Source organism: Jaculus jaculus, chromosome 3, assembly GCF_020740685.1.
Source record: "Jaculus jaculus isolate mJacJac1 chromosome 3, mJacJac1.mat.Y.cur, whole genome shotgun sequence".
Classification (NCBI taxonomy): Eukaryota; Metazoa; Chordata; class Mammalia; order Rodentia; family Dipodidae; genus Jaculus; species Jaculus jaculus.
The window spans coordinates 82,951,151-82,971,579 of NC_059104.1; the positions used below are offsets into that span (position 1 = coordinate 82,951,151).

The 20,429-nt window shown below is 41.2% G+C and overlaps 1 protein-coding gene across 2 annotated transcripts in view; it reads left to right on the forward strand.

Annotated features, from left to right (window-relative positions):
- Positions 1 to 20,429, forward strand: part of Ets1 (ETS proto-oncogene 1, transcription factor) — a 131,592-nt gene that overhangs the window by 9,442 nt on the left and 101,721 nt on the right. Inside the window, exon 2 of one of the 2 annotated variants that reach the window (XM_045145124.1) lies at positions 5,291 to 5,372. The exons of the other annotated variant lie outside the window; for it this stretch is intronic. Coding sequence (XP_045001059.1) covers positions 5,304 to 5,372 — 69 coding nt within the window. The 5' untranslated portion in view covers positions 5,291 to 5,303. The remainder of the gene's footprint in view (positions 1 to 5,290; positions 5,373 to 20,429) is intronic. 2 annotated transcript variants of the gene reach the window in all.

The following is a 20,429-nucleotide window of genomic DNA, read 5'->3' on the forward strand; positions in this document are numbered from 1 at the left end:
GGATTCCAACCTAATTAAGGCCTCTCTTTGGGATTTCCTATTCTTCCACTACTTTGACCTCTAACATCTCTTTTGCTCTAGAACCTTCTCTCCACTTTGTGCATCACTTGACCAGCCCTGGTGAGGCTTAGGTGGAAGGAAGCCTATGGATCCTGGCAGGGTTATAAGACTCCTTGTGGGTGAAAGTTGGTGAAGTCGCCACACATTTTACCAAGAATAAAATTCTACAGAAGTGACTGGGAAAGTAATACTAAAGGGATATGAGGCACACACACGAGGCACATTGCTATCTTTCTTGTCCTCTCCAGGAGAAGCCCAGGGGAGAGTCAGTTCTCATTTGAGCCATCTGAGAGGGTGGCATTAGTTTTTCTCTTCAGCAAGGGGACTGACTGGGTACAACTTCCCTAATGTAGGCTCCGATCTACAGTGATTCTTTTTGTGCCAGTCACCTACCAACTCTGTGATGCTTCAGGAATGTGGAGTGAAGCAATGGTTTGAATCCCTGTTCACAGGAAGTTTGAGTTCTAATAGAGAAGGACTTGAAGGAGACAATAAATATGTAGCTGTGCAAATGGGGAGCAGCATGTGGCTACTTGCAAGGTCAATGAGAAAAAGCTTCTTAGGTAAGGTGACATTAAATAGTTTATCTGAACAGAAGAAAGCAGGTTCTGCTACACTGCAGATATGGAACAAACTCATTCATTCAAGTGGACTTCCTCCATATCTGTGATCTATTCATATTCTCTAATGAGAATAAATGCATGCACATTGACCCATCTTCCAATTTTAATCTTGTGAGACCAGCCCAACCATCCATCCACAGATTTATCCATATGTGAATATTCAGCCACATATTTAAAAATAGTGAGTTTAGGATTAGGGATGTAGTTCAGTAGACAAAGTGCTTGACTTACTATCATGAGGATCTGAGTTCACTTCATAGAACCCATTAAAGAAAAAACCCTGTACACAAAGGCACAAGTTTGTAATCCCAGCTCTCGGGAAATGGAGACAGGCAGATTCCTGGGACTCATTGGCCAGCCAGCCTAGTTAACTTGGCAAGCTTCAGGCCAGTGGGACTATGTGTCAAAATAAAGGTGGCTAGTGCCTGAGCAATAACAGTCATGTTGTGCTCTTTCCTCCAACGTTCACTTGTGTACACACACACTCACACACACACGAGTTTTTGTTATGCAAAGTGAGGAAAACATGGTGCCATAGTGCCTACCTTCCCGTAGTTAAGAATTTAATGGGAGAAACAAGAACTAGATGTCTGGAAATTAGTGTGATAAGCATGAACAATATGCAGAGTACACTGGAGACTTTGGGTGTGAGTGTGGCTGATGAGGCTAGAGGTAGTGAGATCCCCAGAGACAACCCTAAAGCCTTGGGGAAGTGTTTAGTAGTCCTGAGGAACCTCAGAGTGGAAGGCATCTCAAGCAGTATTGTAACCTGAGAAAGAAAAGAGAGGGAAAACTGGCAGAAAGCCGCACTTGCACATTCAAGGTCCAGTGGGGCTCCATGGGCTGAGGACACGGAGAGACTATAGAAGAGAGGGCATGTGAGCTTCTGGCTTCAAACCCACCTGCTCTGCTGCTTGGGAGGTGTTTGTCCCATTGAAGGAAAGTGAATTTAGTTCTACATGATCCTCTGTTCCCAAGGGTTCAACTCATTTCTACACATAGCCAGTTCTCAAGTCGCTTCTGGGCTGGGAAGTAAATCTTAAAATCACACAGTTGTTTTCTATTTAGGTAACACACATGTGTAACGCCAAGACAAAATGTTCAAGTCCAGCTGATGTTCAAGCAGTTGTCATGCAGGAGGGAATTCTCTTTGGCCAAAAAGCAGAGAGGAGAAAAAACTGGTCTACAAAAAACTCCAAATTCCCCTTCTGCATCTTTGGAAAGGGTTTCGATCTCCAGCAGCTGTTCAGTGTCACATTCTACAAGTTGAAAAAGGGCAGCTTCTTTTTTTCTTTCTCCAAAAAATAATAAAGCAGCAATCCATTTCTGTCCCACAGTTATTTCCTGAGATGAGAACCCTTGAGAGGCCTGGCAACTCCCTCTTTGCAGTTTCCTCCCTGGGCAAAGGGCCTTTCCCCAAGGGAAGTGTCATTCATGCTGTAGAGAGGATGGGCCAACACAGAATGCACCAGATGTTCAGCCAGAGGTTTCCTCCCTCCCTCATCAACTGGAAGAGAACACATGTTTCCACTGAACCTTTTTCCAAGCATATCGTCTGAGGGGGCGTGCTGTCTGGCTAGCAGACAGAAACACTTAGTGTCTTTGCGCTGGGCTTCTGGACATTACTGCCAATTCCCAAGGTCCTTTCTCTCTGGGATCCATACATGTAACTGAGGCATGCAGAAGTCCAAGGGTTGCCTGCTGCTCAACGGAGTATGGGGATGATTCTTGGGGCCATGTGGTCACACCTCACTGTGCAGTTTCACTTGCCCACAGATTTTTACTCTCGGTACCCTGCAGAACTGATTGTTGCTTACTTTTTTCCATGTTGTTGGCAAACGGTGGATCACATTATGTTATAGTCACACGGGACTCTGTCTTCTCCACTGCCTGAAGCTTGGCGATTGTCTTTCTAAGCTTTATTCTCCTGAGCCTGGTAGAAGCCAAGGTCCAGGAAGTAAGGAATCTCAATTTGCTTATTAGTGTGTCTCAAGGGTCCAGAACAGTGCCTGGCACATAGTGGGCATGAAGTAATTATTTTTTGAAGGAATAACTAGGTTCCCAACAAAGGACCTCTTCTATGTGATTGCTAAGTAATAGGTCTATGAGGACACAGGAAAGCTGTGGTGCTTTGTGAAAGGAAATCAGAAGGTTGAATGGCTTGTATGATGCAACATTTCCCCATGTCTAGAAATTTCTAATACATATAATGTTGCCCTCAGGACCCTGGAGAGCTGACCAACTTTCCCCCAGGGAATCAGATCATGCAAGCCACTCTCTGGCTTAGTTGGCATGAGTAACTTCTTAGTCTCATCCTTGAGTAGATCCTGGATATAATGATGATTTATGGGGACCTTAAAACTTAATTTTCAGATTAAAAAATACAGAGTGCTTCATTAGGAAGGGGTTATTGAGCTCCTAGGTACTATTCTCACAACATGTGGTCAGGACAGGCCTGCATGAACCAGTGTTGTGTGCATGTACCTCACTCCTGTTCTGTGCTCAGTGTCCAGCTCAGAGTATGACACCAGGGAGCTGCTCAATAATTTAGCAACAAACACTGAATGCACAACTTCTAAGGCAGGTGGATACAATGCCTTGACCTTTTTTGCTCATTCAGCCTCACCACCTAAGGTCTTTTAGGGGTACAATTGCTGTAGTAAAAAGCTAGAGAATAAAATCTTATTTTAAAAAATGCAAACAAAACTCCACTTTTCATTAAGGAAAATATAGAAGAATACAGGAACAAAAAGAAGAAAAAAAATGATCTCCCAGAGATAACTTAGTACAGCATAGCTTCCTAGAATCTGCAGTCAATTAATTAATCTTTTAAAATTGTTTTTTTTTGTTTTGTTTTTTTGAGGTAGGGTCTCACTCTAGTCCAGGCTGACCTGGAATTCACTATGTAGTCTCAGGCTGGCCTCAAACTCATGGTGATCCTCCCACCCCTGCCTGCCAAGTGCTGGGATGAATGTTATTTGGACTGTATTGTACACCGGGGGAGAAAGAAAGAGATCTCTCTGTTTTTCTCCCCCATGCCCACCATTATGTTGTGTATACACATTGCTGTTATGAGTGCTAACTTGCTTCTCTCTCTCTGTGTGTATGCATATGGAGGCCAGATGAATTTACTTTAAGCGTCTTCCTCAATTGCTTCCCACCTTATTCTTTGAGACAGGGTTTCTCACTGAACATAGTGCTCACTGATTCAGCTAGACTAGCTCCTCAGCCAGCCTCAGGGGCCCTCCTGTCTGCTTTATCCCAGTGTTGGGATGACACATGTATTGCACAATGCCCAGCTTTTTACATAGGAGCTGGGTTTCAAATTTAAGTACCCATGCTTGTGTGGCAAAGCACTTCACCAACTAAGCCCCTGAGAAAAGACATTTTAATGAGGAAAAGCATTCATAAACCACAGCTCTGGGAAAAGTTCTATCTTTAAGTTTATTTTTCTCACTGATGTGATATTAATGGCTCAGGAGGTGAGGCCTTAGTCAGTAAAAGTGTTGCCAAGCCTGCTTAACTGTATCTTTTAAGTACATCCCATATGAAAGTAGTTATGTCATTGGTCACTTATGTGCTATCAAGATGGTGAACAGGAACTGAAATTGAACATAAAGCCCATCTTAGAACTTTCTATGTTTCTGGAAAGAAATGCTTTAATTGTGCATAGGAATGAAAGACCATAAAAAGTACAAAGGAAAAAAAAAAAGCAGTGAAGGTGATATGTTACTTCCTAACAATGGAAATTTGGCCTCTGAATACTAGATCTAGGAATGTGATCTTCTAAATTATTCAAAAAGACATATCTTTATGTGTAATAGAAAAGTGTGTGAACTAATGTACTTCAGGGAGCACTTTGGTCAATATAAAAATTGGATATATAAACAGTTTTTCTGGTGACTGCTAGCTAGCTGGAAAAATATCTCTAGCCAGAACATTTCTCAAGCATTCTCACCATTCAGCTCTCAATAGAGATAATAGCTCTCACCAAAAATAATTTAGAAGCACCTCTGTTGTCAGATGAGTATGTTCAGTCTCTTTGATGGGCTTCTGTCTGACTCTCTGCCTTGGGCATGTCTAGGGAGATCTTTCCCTTCAATTCATGTATTCACTGCTTATGGACTGAGTTCCTGCTGTGTACCAAGCCTGGTTAGGGTTGGAGGCAGGTGATCTTATTTAGGGCTATAGATATAGCTAAGTGGTCGAGTGTTTTACTAGTAAGAGCAAGGTCATAAGTTCAATCCTTAGTACTGTAAAAAAGACATCATATTTAATAAAACACACGAGACTTGGTCTTTTGCTCAGACATCCTCCACAAAGGGTCCTTTGCATACTGTCGACTTTGTAAGTGCTCGCACTATATTTTGTGCAGTACTCAGACAGGATCAGAACCCACGCTGCCTGGTTCTGCCTGGGATCTGTCCCACTGTGTCACCAGGGCCACTCACACACCTTTCTGAACCTCTGTTCCCGTCTCCACCTAAAAACCTAAACTGCAAGGCTCTTAGGGGACTCCTAGGTCAAAGATTTGCATGTTCATTGGGGTTTAAACTCCCCATCCCCTTGTGTAGCCAGTGGCTCAGCCAAAACTTTCTCTCATGCAGGTGCCAAAACAGAATGAGCTACTTTGTGGATTCAGCCATGGGTAGCCCTGTCCCTCACTCTGTGCCTCGTCCTGCAGTGGCGGTGAGTAGTGATCTCTTCCCTGCCCCCCTTTCCCTTCCTGGTGGTTCTTTCCAATCCCCTGCCCTGGGACACACGAGTTCATCTTGTAATCTCTTACAGGAGCTCAGTTATAAGGTTATCTATATTATCAGTACACACACACACACACACACACACACACACACACACACCTGTAGAAATCCAAGACTTGTGAATTTCCAATGGTGTTTTTACTCAAACATGGCTCACAATTGCAGCCAGTTGATTGTCATTGTTCAGTTTCACTAAATGCCTTTGACCTACTCATATTAGATTTTAAAGTGTTTTGAGCTTCAGACATAAAGAGTAAATAATATAAGCATCCTGATGACAAAATTGGAAAGTGAAAATAAAATGAAATGTGACAATTAGTTTATGGAAAATTTTCATGAATTTAAAAATTTTTGTTGTTGTTGTTGATTTTTACTTATTTGAGAGTGACAGAGAGAGAGAGAGAAAGAGGCAGATAGAGAGAGAGACAATGGGCACGCCAGGGCCTCCAGCTACTGCAAACCAACTCCAGACACGTGTGCCCCCTTGTGCATCTGGCTAACGTGGGTCCTGGAGAATCAAGCCTCGAACCGGGGTCCTCAGGCTTCCAGGCAAGCGCCTAACCGCTAAGCCATCTCTCCAGCCCAATTTTCATGCATTTTAGATAAAGAGGAATAAAAGAAACTTTAAAATAGGTTTTGATGAAATATTTTTCCTATAGGAAATGAGATTCTTTTTCGTGTGTGCATTTTAAGTATATTTTTATTATTATTTTTATTAATAACTTCCATGATTGCAAACAATATCCCATGGTAATGCCCTCCCTCCCCCCACTTTCCCCTTTAAAACTCCATTCTCCACCATGTCCCCTCCTCCTCTCAATCAGTGTCTCTTTTTTTTTTTTTTTTTTTTTTTTTTAAATTTATTTATTTGAGAGCGACAGACACAGAGAGAAAGACAGATAGAGGGAGAGAGAGAATGGGCGCGCCAGGGCTTCCAGCCTCTGCAAACGAACTCCAGATGCGTGCGCCCCCTTGTGCATCTGGCTAACGTGGGACCTGGGGAACCGAGCCTCGAACCGGGGTCCTTAGGCTTCACAGGCAAGCGCTTAACCGCTAAGCCATCTCTCCAGCCCAATCAGTGTCTCTTTTATTTTGACGTCATGATCTTTTCCTCCTATTATGGTAGTCTTGTGTAAGTAGTGTCAGTCACTATGAGGTCATGGATATCCAAACCATTTTATGTCTGGAGGAGCATGTTGTAAGGAGTCCCACCCTTCCTTTGGCTCCTACGTTCTTTCTGCCACCTTTTCACAATGGACCCTGAGCCTTAAAGGTATGATAAAGATATTGCATTGCTAAGCACTCCTGTCATTTCTTCCCAGCACTATGGTGCTTTCTGAGTCATCCCAAGGTCACTGCCATCTGAAAAGAGAAAGTTCTCTCACTTAGTATAATCCTTTCCAGATCCATCCATTTTCCTGCAAATTTCATAACTTCATTTTTCTTTACTGCTGAGTAGAACTCCATTGTATAAAAATGCCATATCTTCATTACCCACTCATCAGTTGAGGGACATCTAGGGTGGTTCCACTTCCCAGATATTCTTCTGATCAAAGACTCTCTTGTCTTGAAAAAAAAAAAAAAAAAAAAATATATATATATATATATATATATATATATATATATATATTTAGAACATATTTTGTATAGATACATCATATGTTGGTACCATCTTTCCCCTCCACCCTGCCTAATTGGCTAGCAAAGAAGTAAATTTCCATATGGCTTATTCATGACTTCTTTAGTTTTAGTTAGTCATTTCCTCTCTCCTCCATCCTCTTCCCCTGACCTCACTTAGACCTTTCCAACCCAGTATTCTGTTCTTGGATTTATGTATCTTCTGCCCCTTCCCTATTTTGGCAGGTGGTATATGTCACAAATTTCATTTATTTCTTTTAGAGTTTCCAGTTTCAGGGAATATAGATTTTTGAAGTATGCCCTTATGATAATTTCAATTTTATTTGTATCTGTAATAATGTATCCTTTTGTCTCTAATCACATATATTAAGGTCTTCTCATTCTTTTGATTAATTTGGCTAAGGATTTATCAATTTTGTTAATATTTTCAAAAAAGAAATCATTGTTTAATTCATCATTTTAATTATTTTTTGTTTCTGTTTATCTTGTCTCGATGTTGATTATTTCTTTCTGTCTCTGCCTCATACATTGAGGTTGAATTGTTCTTGGTTTAGAGCTAGGAACTTCCCTATGAGGACTGTCTTCATTGTGTCCCATAGGCTTTGGTGTCTTGTGTTTTTATTTTTATTCAATTCCAAAACCTTTTTGATTTCCTTCTTGACTTACTCAATGAACAAACCATTGTTCAATAGTTTGCTGTTTCATCTTCAAGGCTCTGTGCATTTTCTGTATTTTTTCTTGTTAATTTCTAGCTTTATTGTTTTGTGCTTAGATAAAATATAAGTAATTGTTACAATTTTTTTCTAAAATTGTTGAGACTTGCTTTGCTTCCTAATATGTGATCTATCCTAGAGAAAGTTCTATAGGTTACTGAGAGGAATATGTCTTTTGTAATGTTTGGATACAGTGTTGTATAAATGTCAGTTAATAGTCATTTGGTTTATGGTATCATTTAGATCCATTACTTACTTGCTTAATTTTTATCCAGATAACATTTATATTGGTAATAGTGGTGTATTGAGGTCACCCACTATTATTTTACTGGGATATATCTTTGACTTTATATCGAGTGGATTTTGTGTGGTGGGCAGACGGACTGATGGAGCCTGAGCTCCAGCAAGCCAGTGGGCGGAGCCTGCCCTAGGTCATGCCTGGGCAGGGGTAGCAGGGCCATTGGCCCTGGGCAGTGAGTCAAGTGGAACTATGTGGCCTGGGTCCCCATTCCTACAGTAAGTGCGGGAGTATCCTGAAGCTGGGACTGTGGGTACTGAGGCTGCTTGGGGGGTTTGGAGGATTCCTTTTTACCCCCTCTGTCCCCTCCCACTGGCGATCTATTAGAGATTTCTCTCCCCTAAAAGACCCAGTGAACCCTTAATGCCTTGCCTTTCTTTCCTCGGGGAAGTGTGGCGGTGCAGTTAGGCGGTAACTATCTTGACCAGAAGTCCAAAACTGTTGATATTAAGAGTTATTGAAAAGTGTGAGTTAATCCCTGTCACGCTGAAGACTTTGTGGAGTTTGGTGTTTTCTTGGTATTCATTTGCTTAACAACTGTTCTGGTGTTAGGTACAATCCTTTACTCCATTAGCCTCTTGAATATGTTTATTCTTCTCTTCAATATGAAGTGTTCCATTCAGTATCCACTATAGGGATGACTGAGTGCTCTTAAGTTCCTTTATCCTGCTTGTATCATGAAAAGTTTTTTCTTTCTTTCTCCTTCTATAATGAGAGAGAATTTTGCTGGTTATAGTAGCTTGGGTTGCCAACTGTAATCTTTTAATACTTGAAATACATCATTCCAAGTTCTTATGACTTTTAGAGAATCCATAGAAAAATCAGCTGTTACTCTGGTAGGTCTGCCTTTATATATGACAAAATGCTTCTTTTTTGTAGCTTTCAGTAACCTTTCTTTGTTCTGTGTATTTAGTGTTTTGACTATGATAAAACATGTGGAATTTCTTTTCTGGTCCTATCTATTTGGAGTTCTATTTGCCTCTTGTACCTGGGTGGGCATGTCATCCCCTAGGTTTGGGACAGGTCCTTCTATGATTTTGTTTAAAATATTTTATACCATTGACCTGAAGTGCTTCTCTTTCATATATGCCCACCATTTGAACATTTTGGTCTTTTCAAAGTGTGTTTCATAATCGGTTCATATCTTCTTTTGAAGTATTCATTGGTGTTGGCTAATTGATTCAATTCTTCCTTGGCTTCAAGGCCTGATATCCTATCTTCCACTTGATCTATTCTGTTGGTAAATCTTTCCATGGACTTTAAAAATGTATTTAATTTTTTAATGTCTAGTTTTATTTCAAGATTTCTATTTCTTTATTGAGTTCCATTTTCATATCCTTTTTTGGCTCCCTAATTTCTTCTAGTTCTATATTTGTTTTCTCTTATCATTTATTAGGTGTTTATGTCCTATTTGAATTGATTCCAAACTTCACTCCTAAGACTATTTTTATCTGCTCAGAATTCATTATACATATTCATAATCATTCATTTGATCTCTTTGTCTAAAGTTTCATCTAGGTAGCTCTAATGGAGTACTCTATTGTGAAGTTGATATTTGTATGGGGGGGATGGGGGGAAGAGACATATTGGCTCGATTTTTCATGTTGTATTGAGAGTTACTCATCTAGAGAAAGTCTGTTGGTTGGGTCTTTCTGGCCTACCTATGTGAACTGACTATTTGGAATGGTGTTTGATATTTCTTTTCTCTGCCTTGTGGTACTTAGAGTTCAGTGGTACTTTGAGTTCAGTCTTGGAGGTACTTGACACTTCTTTATGAATGGGGTATTTGGGATGGTTTCGATTTTGTTGCAGTTGTGCTTGGACTTAAACTTGGAATCCAGGTGATGTATCTTATACACCGGTTGTACAGAGACAAGAAGAGAATTCCTGAAGTGAGTTTGGGCACTAAAACTTATGCCTGTTTGTAATTTGCTTATATATTCTGTTTCTTTTAGAAATGACTTCTGTTTTTATGTAAGTACCATTCAGTATTCAAAAAATTAGTAGCAGGAATAAGTTTTAGACCATAATTGACATCAGAAGTATCTTAAAAACAAACAAACAAAAAATTCAGAAAACATATCCTTAACACACAAGTTCAAGCAAGGCGTCACTCATGTTAGCTTAGTAGAAATTGTCAAGGGACTTACTGGTTAAGGTCATAGAAAGGGCTGAAGAATTTGCTCCAGAAAGCTTTTCTTTTCATAGATAGGTTGTAATTGAAGGTCAGCAAAATTACATTCCATGTATCTTACAGAAGTAGAATTTTATTAAAATAGAAGGTGATATTGTGATGTCAGGGAAAATTGTCATTGACCTTGAAAAGATTTAAAAGCTATCCAATGCTAATTATTCTTATTTAACTTAAACTAGATGAGTATCTTTTCTAAGAAAATAATATAAATATTTACATTTTTAAGCTCCAAAGTGAAAAAGTTAATGAAATTATATAAATTACAGGTATAATATGATATTATCCTAAAAAGGGTATTTGGAAACTGTAGGAGAATTTAAACCCCTGCACCAAATCAATCTACATGCATACTTCCAACTAAAGAGCTGCACCCTTACCTAAGTACACTAAATATTTTTAAGCATTCTGAATGGTTGTCATTAGTTTCATACAAAAGAACCCTGTTTTTCCTTTAGCTGTTTCTGAAAAATACAATCAACATATGTGATCCTTTTCACTCCAAATTTCAAAGCTGTTTGGGTAAAAACAGAAGATTGCATAAGACAGCCACATGGTTCCACACTTCACTCTTGACTTCTCTTGAACTCAGTTTCTCCATCACTAGACCAAATTAGGCAAACTAGTATCATAGAACAAGCAAAGGCATCTTTAATTTTCTTCTCTTAAAAATCAGTAGATAAAGCATTTACTAGTGCAAAATCAAGTTCAGTAAACTGGCTCTAGCAGATAATTTTCAGTATCTGGCTGGGCCATAAGAAATGACCAAAGAACACTATTTACAACATATAATCATGGGATTGGCACAAAAAATTACAAGTAATTCTTATAGTTGTAATTATATTCTGAGAACAGAAAGTAGGTGTGGATGGACCAGACCTTCACTGTCTTCCTAGGGCTACTGGAGCCCTGATACCTAGGGCCTAATTCATGTACATTTTAAAGTCCTGCCTGGTGTTACAAACAAAAGAAACTGCCCCAGGTGTGGTTAGCTTGAAAGGAGAAAGAACACCATAGGACCAGTGAAGTTTCCAATAAAGGATGACTTTTATCCTTCTATGAAGATATCTTGGAGATGTGTGGCTATCAAATTTGGGGAAATACTACTGTCACCTAGTTGAAGAGGCCAGGGCTATAACTAGCTTCCCACAGTGCCCTAGACAGCTCCCATAGCAAAGATTATCCCCCTCTTAACACCAGTTGTACTGAGGTTGAGAATGTTGGTCCTGATGTGGCTTCACATCTGAAGAGAGGATCTCACTATATGCCAGACTGTTAAAGGCAGGTTTTGCTTATATGAAATTCTAACTTAGAAAGGAAATCTCGAAGAAAAGTGAGTCTGTGTTCCCACTCCAAGGAGATCTATTTAGCACATTGCCTTTAGTTGACCCAGAAACAATCTTCCAAAATAGAATGTGAATAGTTTCCCACCCTGAAAGATTGTTAGATGGCAGATCCTGTTCACCTGTACTAGAATAGAACTTGAAGCAGCCACAGTGGTTAACATCAATGTCATGGGTAGATAATAGACAATTTATGAAGAACTTACATTCTATGCCCTAGGGCCCAACTGGCAAAAGCAGGACACATATTTTCTCACTTGTAAGGTCAGCTGCTCAGGAGACTATAATGAATGATGTGAGGTCACAGCCAGGGAGGTAAAGAAAAAACACTTGTGGAAGTTGTCTGGCCTTTGTGTGTAAGGGGGTGCAGCTTCCAGGTACTTATATGGGTTGTGTGAGGGCCCCTTTCATCCAACCAGGGAAGCACTCCTTCCTGTTATTCTTCCCTGATAGCCATTGTGGGCTCTAGAAGTCCCTCCAGTGCTGGCTCATTGGCCCTCTTATGCATCATCCTTTATTTTTTTCATGCCCACACATGGCCCAGCTGGGGGAACTCGGACCTGCGAGGACTTGGGTGCTCTTAGTTCTGATTAAATGTATCCCAAGCCTTGGCTAGCTCACAGCAAGGAGGATGTGTGGAGGAGGTTCTTAAGGATTTCTGATTCTGCACAGGGGTCATGTAACAGGACATTAGGAAGCACCTTGAGCTAAATAGCAGGTAGGAATAATATCTGCTCTTTCACTCCCAGGCAGGACTTGAACTTGCAGTCATTGCAATTTTTCATCTAAGCCTCCTGTATACCTGGGAATACAGGGTTCTGTTACCAGGGCTGGCCCCTTCCATGATGATTGATTGGTTGAATGACTGATACATATCATTCTTTCTCTGCCTTTAGACACTCTGGTGAGCAGAAGGGGAGTCCACCTTCCTCCTCTCTCTTTTTTAAAAAAGATTTTGGTAATTTATTTGAAAGAGATAGAAGGAGGGAGAATAGTCATACCAGGGCCTCCAGCTACAGCAAACAAATTCCAGATGCATCTGGTTACATGGGTTTTAGGGAATCAAACCTGCTTCCTTTGGCCTTGCAGGCAAGAACCTTACCCACTAAGCCTTCTCTCCAGCCCTACTGTCTCTTTTTTTAAAATAATTATCAATATAATATAATAAACAATATCCGATGGTAATTCCCTCCCTCCACCCCCACTTTTCCTTTTGTTTTTTTTTTAATTTTTTAAAAATTTATTTATTGAGAGTGACAGACACAGAGAGAAAGACAGATAGAGGGAGAGAGAGAGAATGGGCGCGCCAGGGCTTCCAGCCTCTGCAAACGAACTCCAGATGCGAGTGCCCCCTTGTGCATCTGGCTAACGTGGGACCTGGGGAACCGAGCCTCGAACCGGGGTCCTTAGGCTTCACAGGCAAGCGCTTAACCGCTAAACCATCTCTCTAGCCCCCCACTTTTCCTTTTGAAACTCCACTCTCCATCATATATCCTCCCCATCTCAAACAGTCTCTCCTTTATTTTGATATCATCATCTTTTCCTCCTATTGTGATGGTCTTGTGTAGGTATCAGGCGCTGTAATCAGGCCATTTTGTGTCTGGAGGAGCATGTTGGAAGAAGTCCTCTATCATACCTTCCAAGGCTCAGGGTCCATTACAGAAGAGGTGGTGGAAAGAATGTAAGGCCCAAAGGAAGAGTAGGACTCCCTACTGTGTCTTTTGAAGCAGGTATCCAATGACACTTTTAGGCCTGGGTCAAGTAGCTATGGAATGCACCTGGATTATCTTGTTTCCTGCTGCTAGAACACAGTTCTTAAGATTGGGTCATGTATACAGAAAAGACGTTTGTTGGGCTCGTGGTTCTAGAGCTTGGGAATCACAAGCACGTGGGTTGCATATAGTGAGGGTGCTCTGGCAGAAAGGACACAAGTGAGAGAAGTGTGTGAGAGAGGGTGGGTGAGCATGACAGCAAGAGAATGTAGCTCCCAAGCTCAGCTTTTCTCAGCAGGAATCTTCTCCTGCAGCCAAGCTACTAATTTGTTCAGGAGGGAACAGCCCTTCTGGACTTGTCACCTTCAATGGTCCCACCCTATTGTCTGTCATAATGGCAACTGAATTTCAACATGGGTTTTGGGGAAGACTTTCAAACAGTAGCAGTATCCTAGATAATCATCGTGGAAAATACTTGGCTTTCAGAGTCAGAAAGACCGGGGTTAACTTCTGGTCTATTACTCTTCAGCTTGTTATAGTGAGCAAGTAGATTACTAGCTTATGGTACTGAACAGGTAGGTTATCTGTTTAGAGTCTCAGTGTTCCTATATAAAATTTACCATGGTGGTGCTTACAGGGGAAACTCTTGTCAAGGGCTTTCACAGAGATGACTTTAGTTAACTCCTAATTCTGGTTATTCATCTGTTCTTGTTATTCTGGCCTCTTTGATTGTGTTAGAAAAATACTTTGGGTGAGTAAAAGAGATTTTTCCATTTGTTCCACCTTGTCTATTTTGTAAGAAGATGGGACTACTGGGGTGTAGATAGGGACATTCATGTTGGGAAACCTCCTTGCTTCATGATGCTGTGCATGAAAAAATGCTTTCTTGCCACCATATCAAAGTTCTTTTGTCATGGGTTGGTGGTTTGCAGCCCCCATTGTGTAAGCAGACCTTGTTATCTTGAGTAAGTGCAGTTTAATTGGGCCTCCTTGGGCTGCAAATTCCTTCTCAGACATAGTATTGGGTTTTGGTACCTTCCTAGATCCCACATTCAGGCTGAGGATTCCAGCCTTTGGGAGGGTTCATATGCTGCCTGTGTGTCCTTTTCAGGCACCGACTTGCTACTATACAGCCAGTGCAGATGGCCTTCTCTGAGAATCCTGGGGTACCATGGATCATGTATTTGGGGTTATAAAAGAGGGAAAATACAAATAGAAATTTAGACTCTACATGTATCCCAATTTTTTTTGTTGTTTTTGCTTCGGTTAGTGGTGGCTTTAACCTTGGAGAGATTATTATTGTTTCAAAAACTATTTATTTGAGAGAGAGAATGAGTGTGCCATGGACTCTTACCACTGCAAATAAGCAGACATGTGTGCCACTTCATGCATCTGCCTTTATGTGGGTCCCGGAGAATCAAACCCAGGTTGCTAGGCTTTGCAAGCAAATGCCTTTAACCATTGAAGCATCCTTCCAGTCCCTTGGGGGAGATTATTAAAGCATGATATTTATAGAAGTTATTTATATTCATAACTTTTAGGGCCAGCCAGACATAAAAAAGGAAGGGTAATAGTATTTTCAGCTTAAGCAATTAAGCTATTAAGTACAACAGTACAAACCAGAAAATTCTAATCAGACTATAAGTTGAAGAAGAATATGTTACACAACAGAAAATTAAATTTCTAAGTGGTTAAACAAATTATTCTGTCAACAGATAGAATGTGGTCCAAATCTCCCAACTATTGGTTTAGAATACTCCTGTTTTAGTCTGTTTATATTACTATAATTAGATATATGAGGTGGGGAAAATTATAAATACAGTAGCTCTTACTCACAGATCTGGCAGCTAAGAAGATCAAGTTCAAGGTGTTGGTAGGCTTTGTGACTGGTGATGACTCAGTGTTTTAAGATGGCACCTTGCTGCTGCATTTTCTGGAGGGTATGGATGTTGGGTCCCTACATGGTAGACGGGACTGAATCTACTCCCTTGAGACCCTTTGTAAAGGGCCTCATCTCATCCCAGAGAGTCATGACTTTATCATTCCCTACAGCTCCTGCTTTTAATACTATACATTGTGAATAAGTCTCAATAAGTGGATTTTGGATGAATGTGTTGTTCTTAAATTTTATTTTGAATTTTATACACACATGGAAAGTATTTTGATCTTATACACTTCCTCATTTACCGTCTTCTATCCTCTTTCCACTAAAGTCCTTCTTCTCCCCACTTAATCTCCTCCGGATGTTCATGTACCTCTGTGCGTATGTGACCCATTGAGTCAAATTAGCATAGCTTGCATGAATAAGGATATATACTGAAGTGTGGGCAACTTACTAGTGGCTATACTGCTAAATAACAAGAATCCCCTGCCAATAGCTACTCTGGGAGGAGGTGGGTCTTGTGAGATCCACTCCCATCCATGATGGACTGCTGATGGGCTCAATCTTGTGCAAGAAACCACAGCTACTCTTGAGTTCATGGGTGTAACTGCCATGTGGCACCCAGAAGACAGGATTTCACAGCACGCTTACCCTCCTCTGGTTCTTACATGCTCTTCATCCCCTCTTCCATGAGGTACCCTGTGTCTTGGAAGGGGTGGTTTAGATGCCCCATTTAGAGCTCAGCACTTAACAGTCATTTGTTCTCATGACTTCTGCCAGCAATGAATCTCTGCATTAACCTTTGCCCACTGCAGAAAGAAATTTCATTGACTGTGGCTAAGAGCAGTACTACTCTATGGGTACACTCATAAGTATTGAGAAGACATTTTGACAACCTTTCCATTAGGATAGCCATGATAGCAGGTTCTGGGGGAACACATTCTGACCACAGCAATTTCTTACTATTGAATTTATCTTATTTTTCTTAAGTATTTTGGTGACATTTAAGAACTTATAACCAACTTTCATTCATGCATTTTACTTCTGAAAACATGGCCTTCTTGATTAGGGGGCCAAAACAATATTTTTCAGACTGTTGAGCAAATCACATTATGGGTAGTCTTTTACCTGAGCAAGTTCTCCAGACTGTCCCACTTCAAGGCTCCAAGTCAGCATGGCCATTTCCCTCACTCCTCATGACACCTGACTCTGTAACCCAGTGGTCACTATGAGTTTGATGATTTCATGCTGAGCTAGTGGTAACTCTGAGCTCCAGACAGTTCAAAGCTGACAAATGATGTGCCTCTCACTGGATACTTCTCAGGAAGAGAGTGCCTCCATCAGAAGCCTTTCCAGAGCTTTCGTCAGAGGCTCAGAAGCCTGTTACATGTCCTACCCTGTCCATTCCTTGCTTCACAGTGAGTACGTCCATGTGCTTTTCTGGCAAGCAAAGTGTCAGTGTTGGTGCTGGATGATGGCCTACCAACCTGGTATACTCCATGAGGAGTTCTGTATAGAGACCATGCACAGCTCTGCATTAAGAACACATATATGGGCTGAAGAGATGTCTTAGCAGTTAAGGTGCTTACCTGTGAAGTCTAAGGACCCAGGTTCAATTCCCCAGTACCCAAGTAAGCCAGATGCACAAGGTGGTGCATGCATCTGGAATTCATTTGCAGTGGCTAGAGGCTGTGATGCACCCATTCTCTACCTGCCTCTTCCTTTCTCTCTCTCTCTTTCTTTCTCTCTCTCTCATAAATAAATAAATAGATACAAAAAGAATCTAGATATTCTTCTTTGTTTAGGTTTTTGGTATTTTTATTTATTTATTTGAGAGTGACAGACAGCAAGAGAAAGAGGGAGAGAGAGAGAGAATGGCTGTTCCAGGGCCTCCAGCCACTGCAAACAAACTCCAGATACGTGCGCCCTCTTGTTCATCTGGCTAACGTGGGTCCTGGGGAATTGAGCCTCGAACTGGGATCCTTAGGCTTCATAGGCAAGTGCTTAAACACTAAGCCATCTCTCCAGCCCTAGATATTCTTCTTTATATATCCCCCCATTTGGTGATTTTATTTTCTCTATCTGCCTTTTCCTTTCTCCATCTCTCTTGCAAACAAACAAACAAATAAATAAAGTAAAATAAAAAGGAACACAGTTTTCTTCTTTACATACCCCCCATACACTTGGTGTTTTTATTTTGTTTTATTTTTTCTGAGAAACCTGCAGTGGATCAGTCCTGCCCTTTCACCTAGGCCCAAGCCTATCACTCTTATTGTTTTGAAAAGAATTTCCTGTCTTTGAGTCTAAAATTAAATTGCCCTTTGAGACTTTTCTATTTTGTCTGCTCCTGCTTCTCCTGGTACCTCCAGCACCCTCCTGTCTCCCTTCCTTAAAAAGTACACTCAGGAGAGCTGGGCAGGACTTCTGCTGAACCTCTCTCCCTCCTACTCCTCAGTGGAGCAGGACAAGTGTTTTCTAGCATCTTCCTAAGCCCAACAGAGCCTGACCTAAATTTCTCTGTAGCAATGCCAACCAGCTCTGTGAAATGCTTGAAAATCTATGACTAGGTGCTGCACTGTATAACATCTTGTAAGGGTTAGGGACTTAGAAGTCTGGACCATTATTCTTCCCAATGTCAAGGGGGTTCTATATGCAATGAAGTGAAAGGATTCAAGCTGAGAAGTAGCTTGTGTTTTGCATAATGGCTTATAGTTCTCATCATGTAAGAGCCCAGTGAATGCTTACAGTTAGGCTGTGCCTCAGCTCCACTGCTTTCTTCTGAAAACGGGGGAATATGGGGTCAAAACAGTGTTTGAGCATGGCTTTAGGAAAGCATGAAGGCAAGCTGTATAAACGTTTTAATACATCTTAAGGGAACATTGTCATGAATCTACATTAGGATGCTAACAACTTTTGGCACTATGGGCTTATTTCCCTGCCCCATGAGGACTGTTGATATGATGAAGATTGCCAGCCATAAGGTCAGGAGAAAGAATGTGGATGGGTCAGCAAAATGGAGTCTTAGAGTTGGCAAGGAATTTACAGATTATCAGGGCCAACCTCCTCCGGAAGAAAAGCTTAGGGAGTTTAAATGATAGAGGTTAACATAGCTCCTTGGTGGTAGCGTAAACTTGAACCCAAGCTTCCTGCTTTGTAGGCTTTCTGGTAAAGTGCACATGCTTCTTTGGTATTCCTGGAAAGTAATGCAATTATCCTGTAGATAGCAGATTATAGCATCCTTCCCCTGTGCTGACTTACGTAAATTCTGGGTTTAAGAGCATCTACAAATATCTAATGTCTTCCTTGCTTATGTGTAAGGATAAGCCCTAGGGTTTGATAGACAAAGGAAAGAGAGTTTCTGCTCTGAGAGAGTCAGGCAGGTGAGGGAAGAGGGAGTTCATGGGCAGACATCTGTACCTTGAAACCTGTCTGGCTATAGCTGGAGGCATAGCTCTCGTGCATTCTCACAGATGCACTGACTCCATGTGTTTGTACTAGTGTTGATAAAAAAAAATACTCCCCTAGTCCCTCTTTTCCAAGTTTTTGGGATTTAGGGGAGGGACTATGAGCAAATGGAATGACTTTGAGATGTAGCAAGGCTGAGAGAAGAGCATAAGAAGTAGCTCTGGAGACATAGTGCCTGAAGTTGATAGTCTATGACACTAGTCTTGAGCAGTAAAGGAGAGAGGATACAGACAAGGGAGCCCTTAAATTAAGGGACATGGTCCCCCTGGGTGGAAGCATTAGATCATTCTCATCCTTAGGCCAGAGCAGAGAAAAGGATGTGTCCTTAGTATATTGGTTTCCAGAATCAAGAAGGTAGATCATTTAGACTATGAGCTCTTATGTGCCCTCCCATAACCACTCTGTGTGGAGGTGATCACTGGTTTGTTCTTTATGGTAAGACTGATGGAGCTTGGCAAAGATGCCAAGGGCCCATCATTCCATGGCTGTGTGTTTCCCATACTTTCTTAGTGGCAGCTTAGAAATCACCTGTGGTGCTTAAAACTCTGTTCTTGGTTGCTACAACTTTGTACACTTCTTACTATTTCTTCTGTTTTCAACCTGTATGTCTTTACGTTAATCCCCCTGGTTCCTGTAATTATATCATTAGAGAACCTATACAATTTGGATCTGAAATGTCCCCCACAAGCTCTTGTTTAAGAACTTGGCCTCCAGCTTGTGGCACTCACTCTTTTGAAGGCTGTGGAGCCCTCAGGAGGTGGGTCCTACCTGATGGAAGTAGGTCATTTATGGGGAGTGATTGAAGGTTATATCCATCCCTGTTCTGGCCTGTGCCTGTCTTCTCTGCTTCCTGGTCAGCTGCCATGTGTACAAGCCACTGCCCAGAAGTCCTGCTACCACAAACTGAACCATCAGGCTTTGCCTTCCCACTGAGATGTACTGTGAACTTCTGAAACTGTGAGCCCACATAAAGTTTTCTTCCCTTAAGTTGCTTCTGCTGAGTATTGGTTAAACTACAAGAAAAGTAACTAATACAAGACCTAACTTAATCCTTTCCTTTTCATTTCATCTGCCATTGTTGAAGTCAGCTCCATGTTGGTTGGATGAACATCCAAACAAGACAGCTTATGGGAGGAAGAGATTTATCTCAAGTTTACAGATTCAGGAAAAGTTCCATTAAATGGTGGAAGAATTTGGCTCCATTCATAAATCCAAGCAGAGAGATGCCATCAGCAACCAGTACCACAAGTAAGCACAGCCAGAGCGCACAACCTCTGCACAGCTTCAGGCTGGAATTCAGACCCACCTCCAGTGACATGCTCCCCCGTAGCACGAGTCTGCCTGCCAGGGGCTGAAGCTGCAGACTCAATTTTAATAAAACTCCCGAGTCTATGGGGGGTCATACACTCAAACTACCACAGCCATTTCCTTGAATCTGTGCTCTAACTATGTTCTCTATGCTACAAGAATAACTTCACTCTTTCCTACCTTCTATCATGGACTCACAGGGAACACCCAGCCAACTTATTCTGCCATCTCTACATCTAAACAAGGCCAAAAGTGATATCATCTTCCTCTGTCCTTATTTATGACACTTACACTGACAAGCAATATAAATATATCTTGGATTTTTTTTTCTTTTCTATTGCCTCAGTCAAAAAATTATGCTGATTCTTCCTTTAGAATATACCATGTATTTCTGTGTTCTGCCTCAGCTCTCCACTCACACCTCAATGTGGTGATG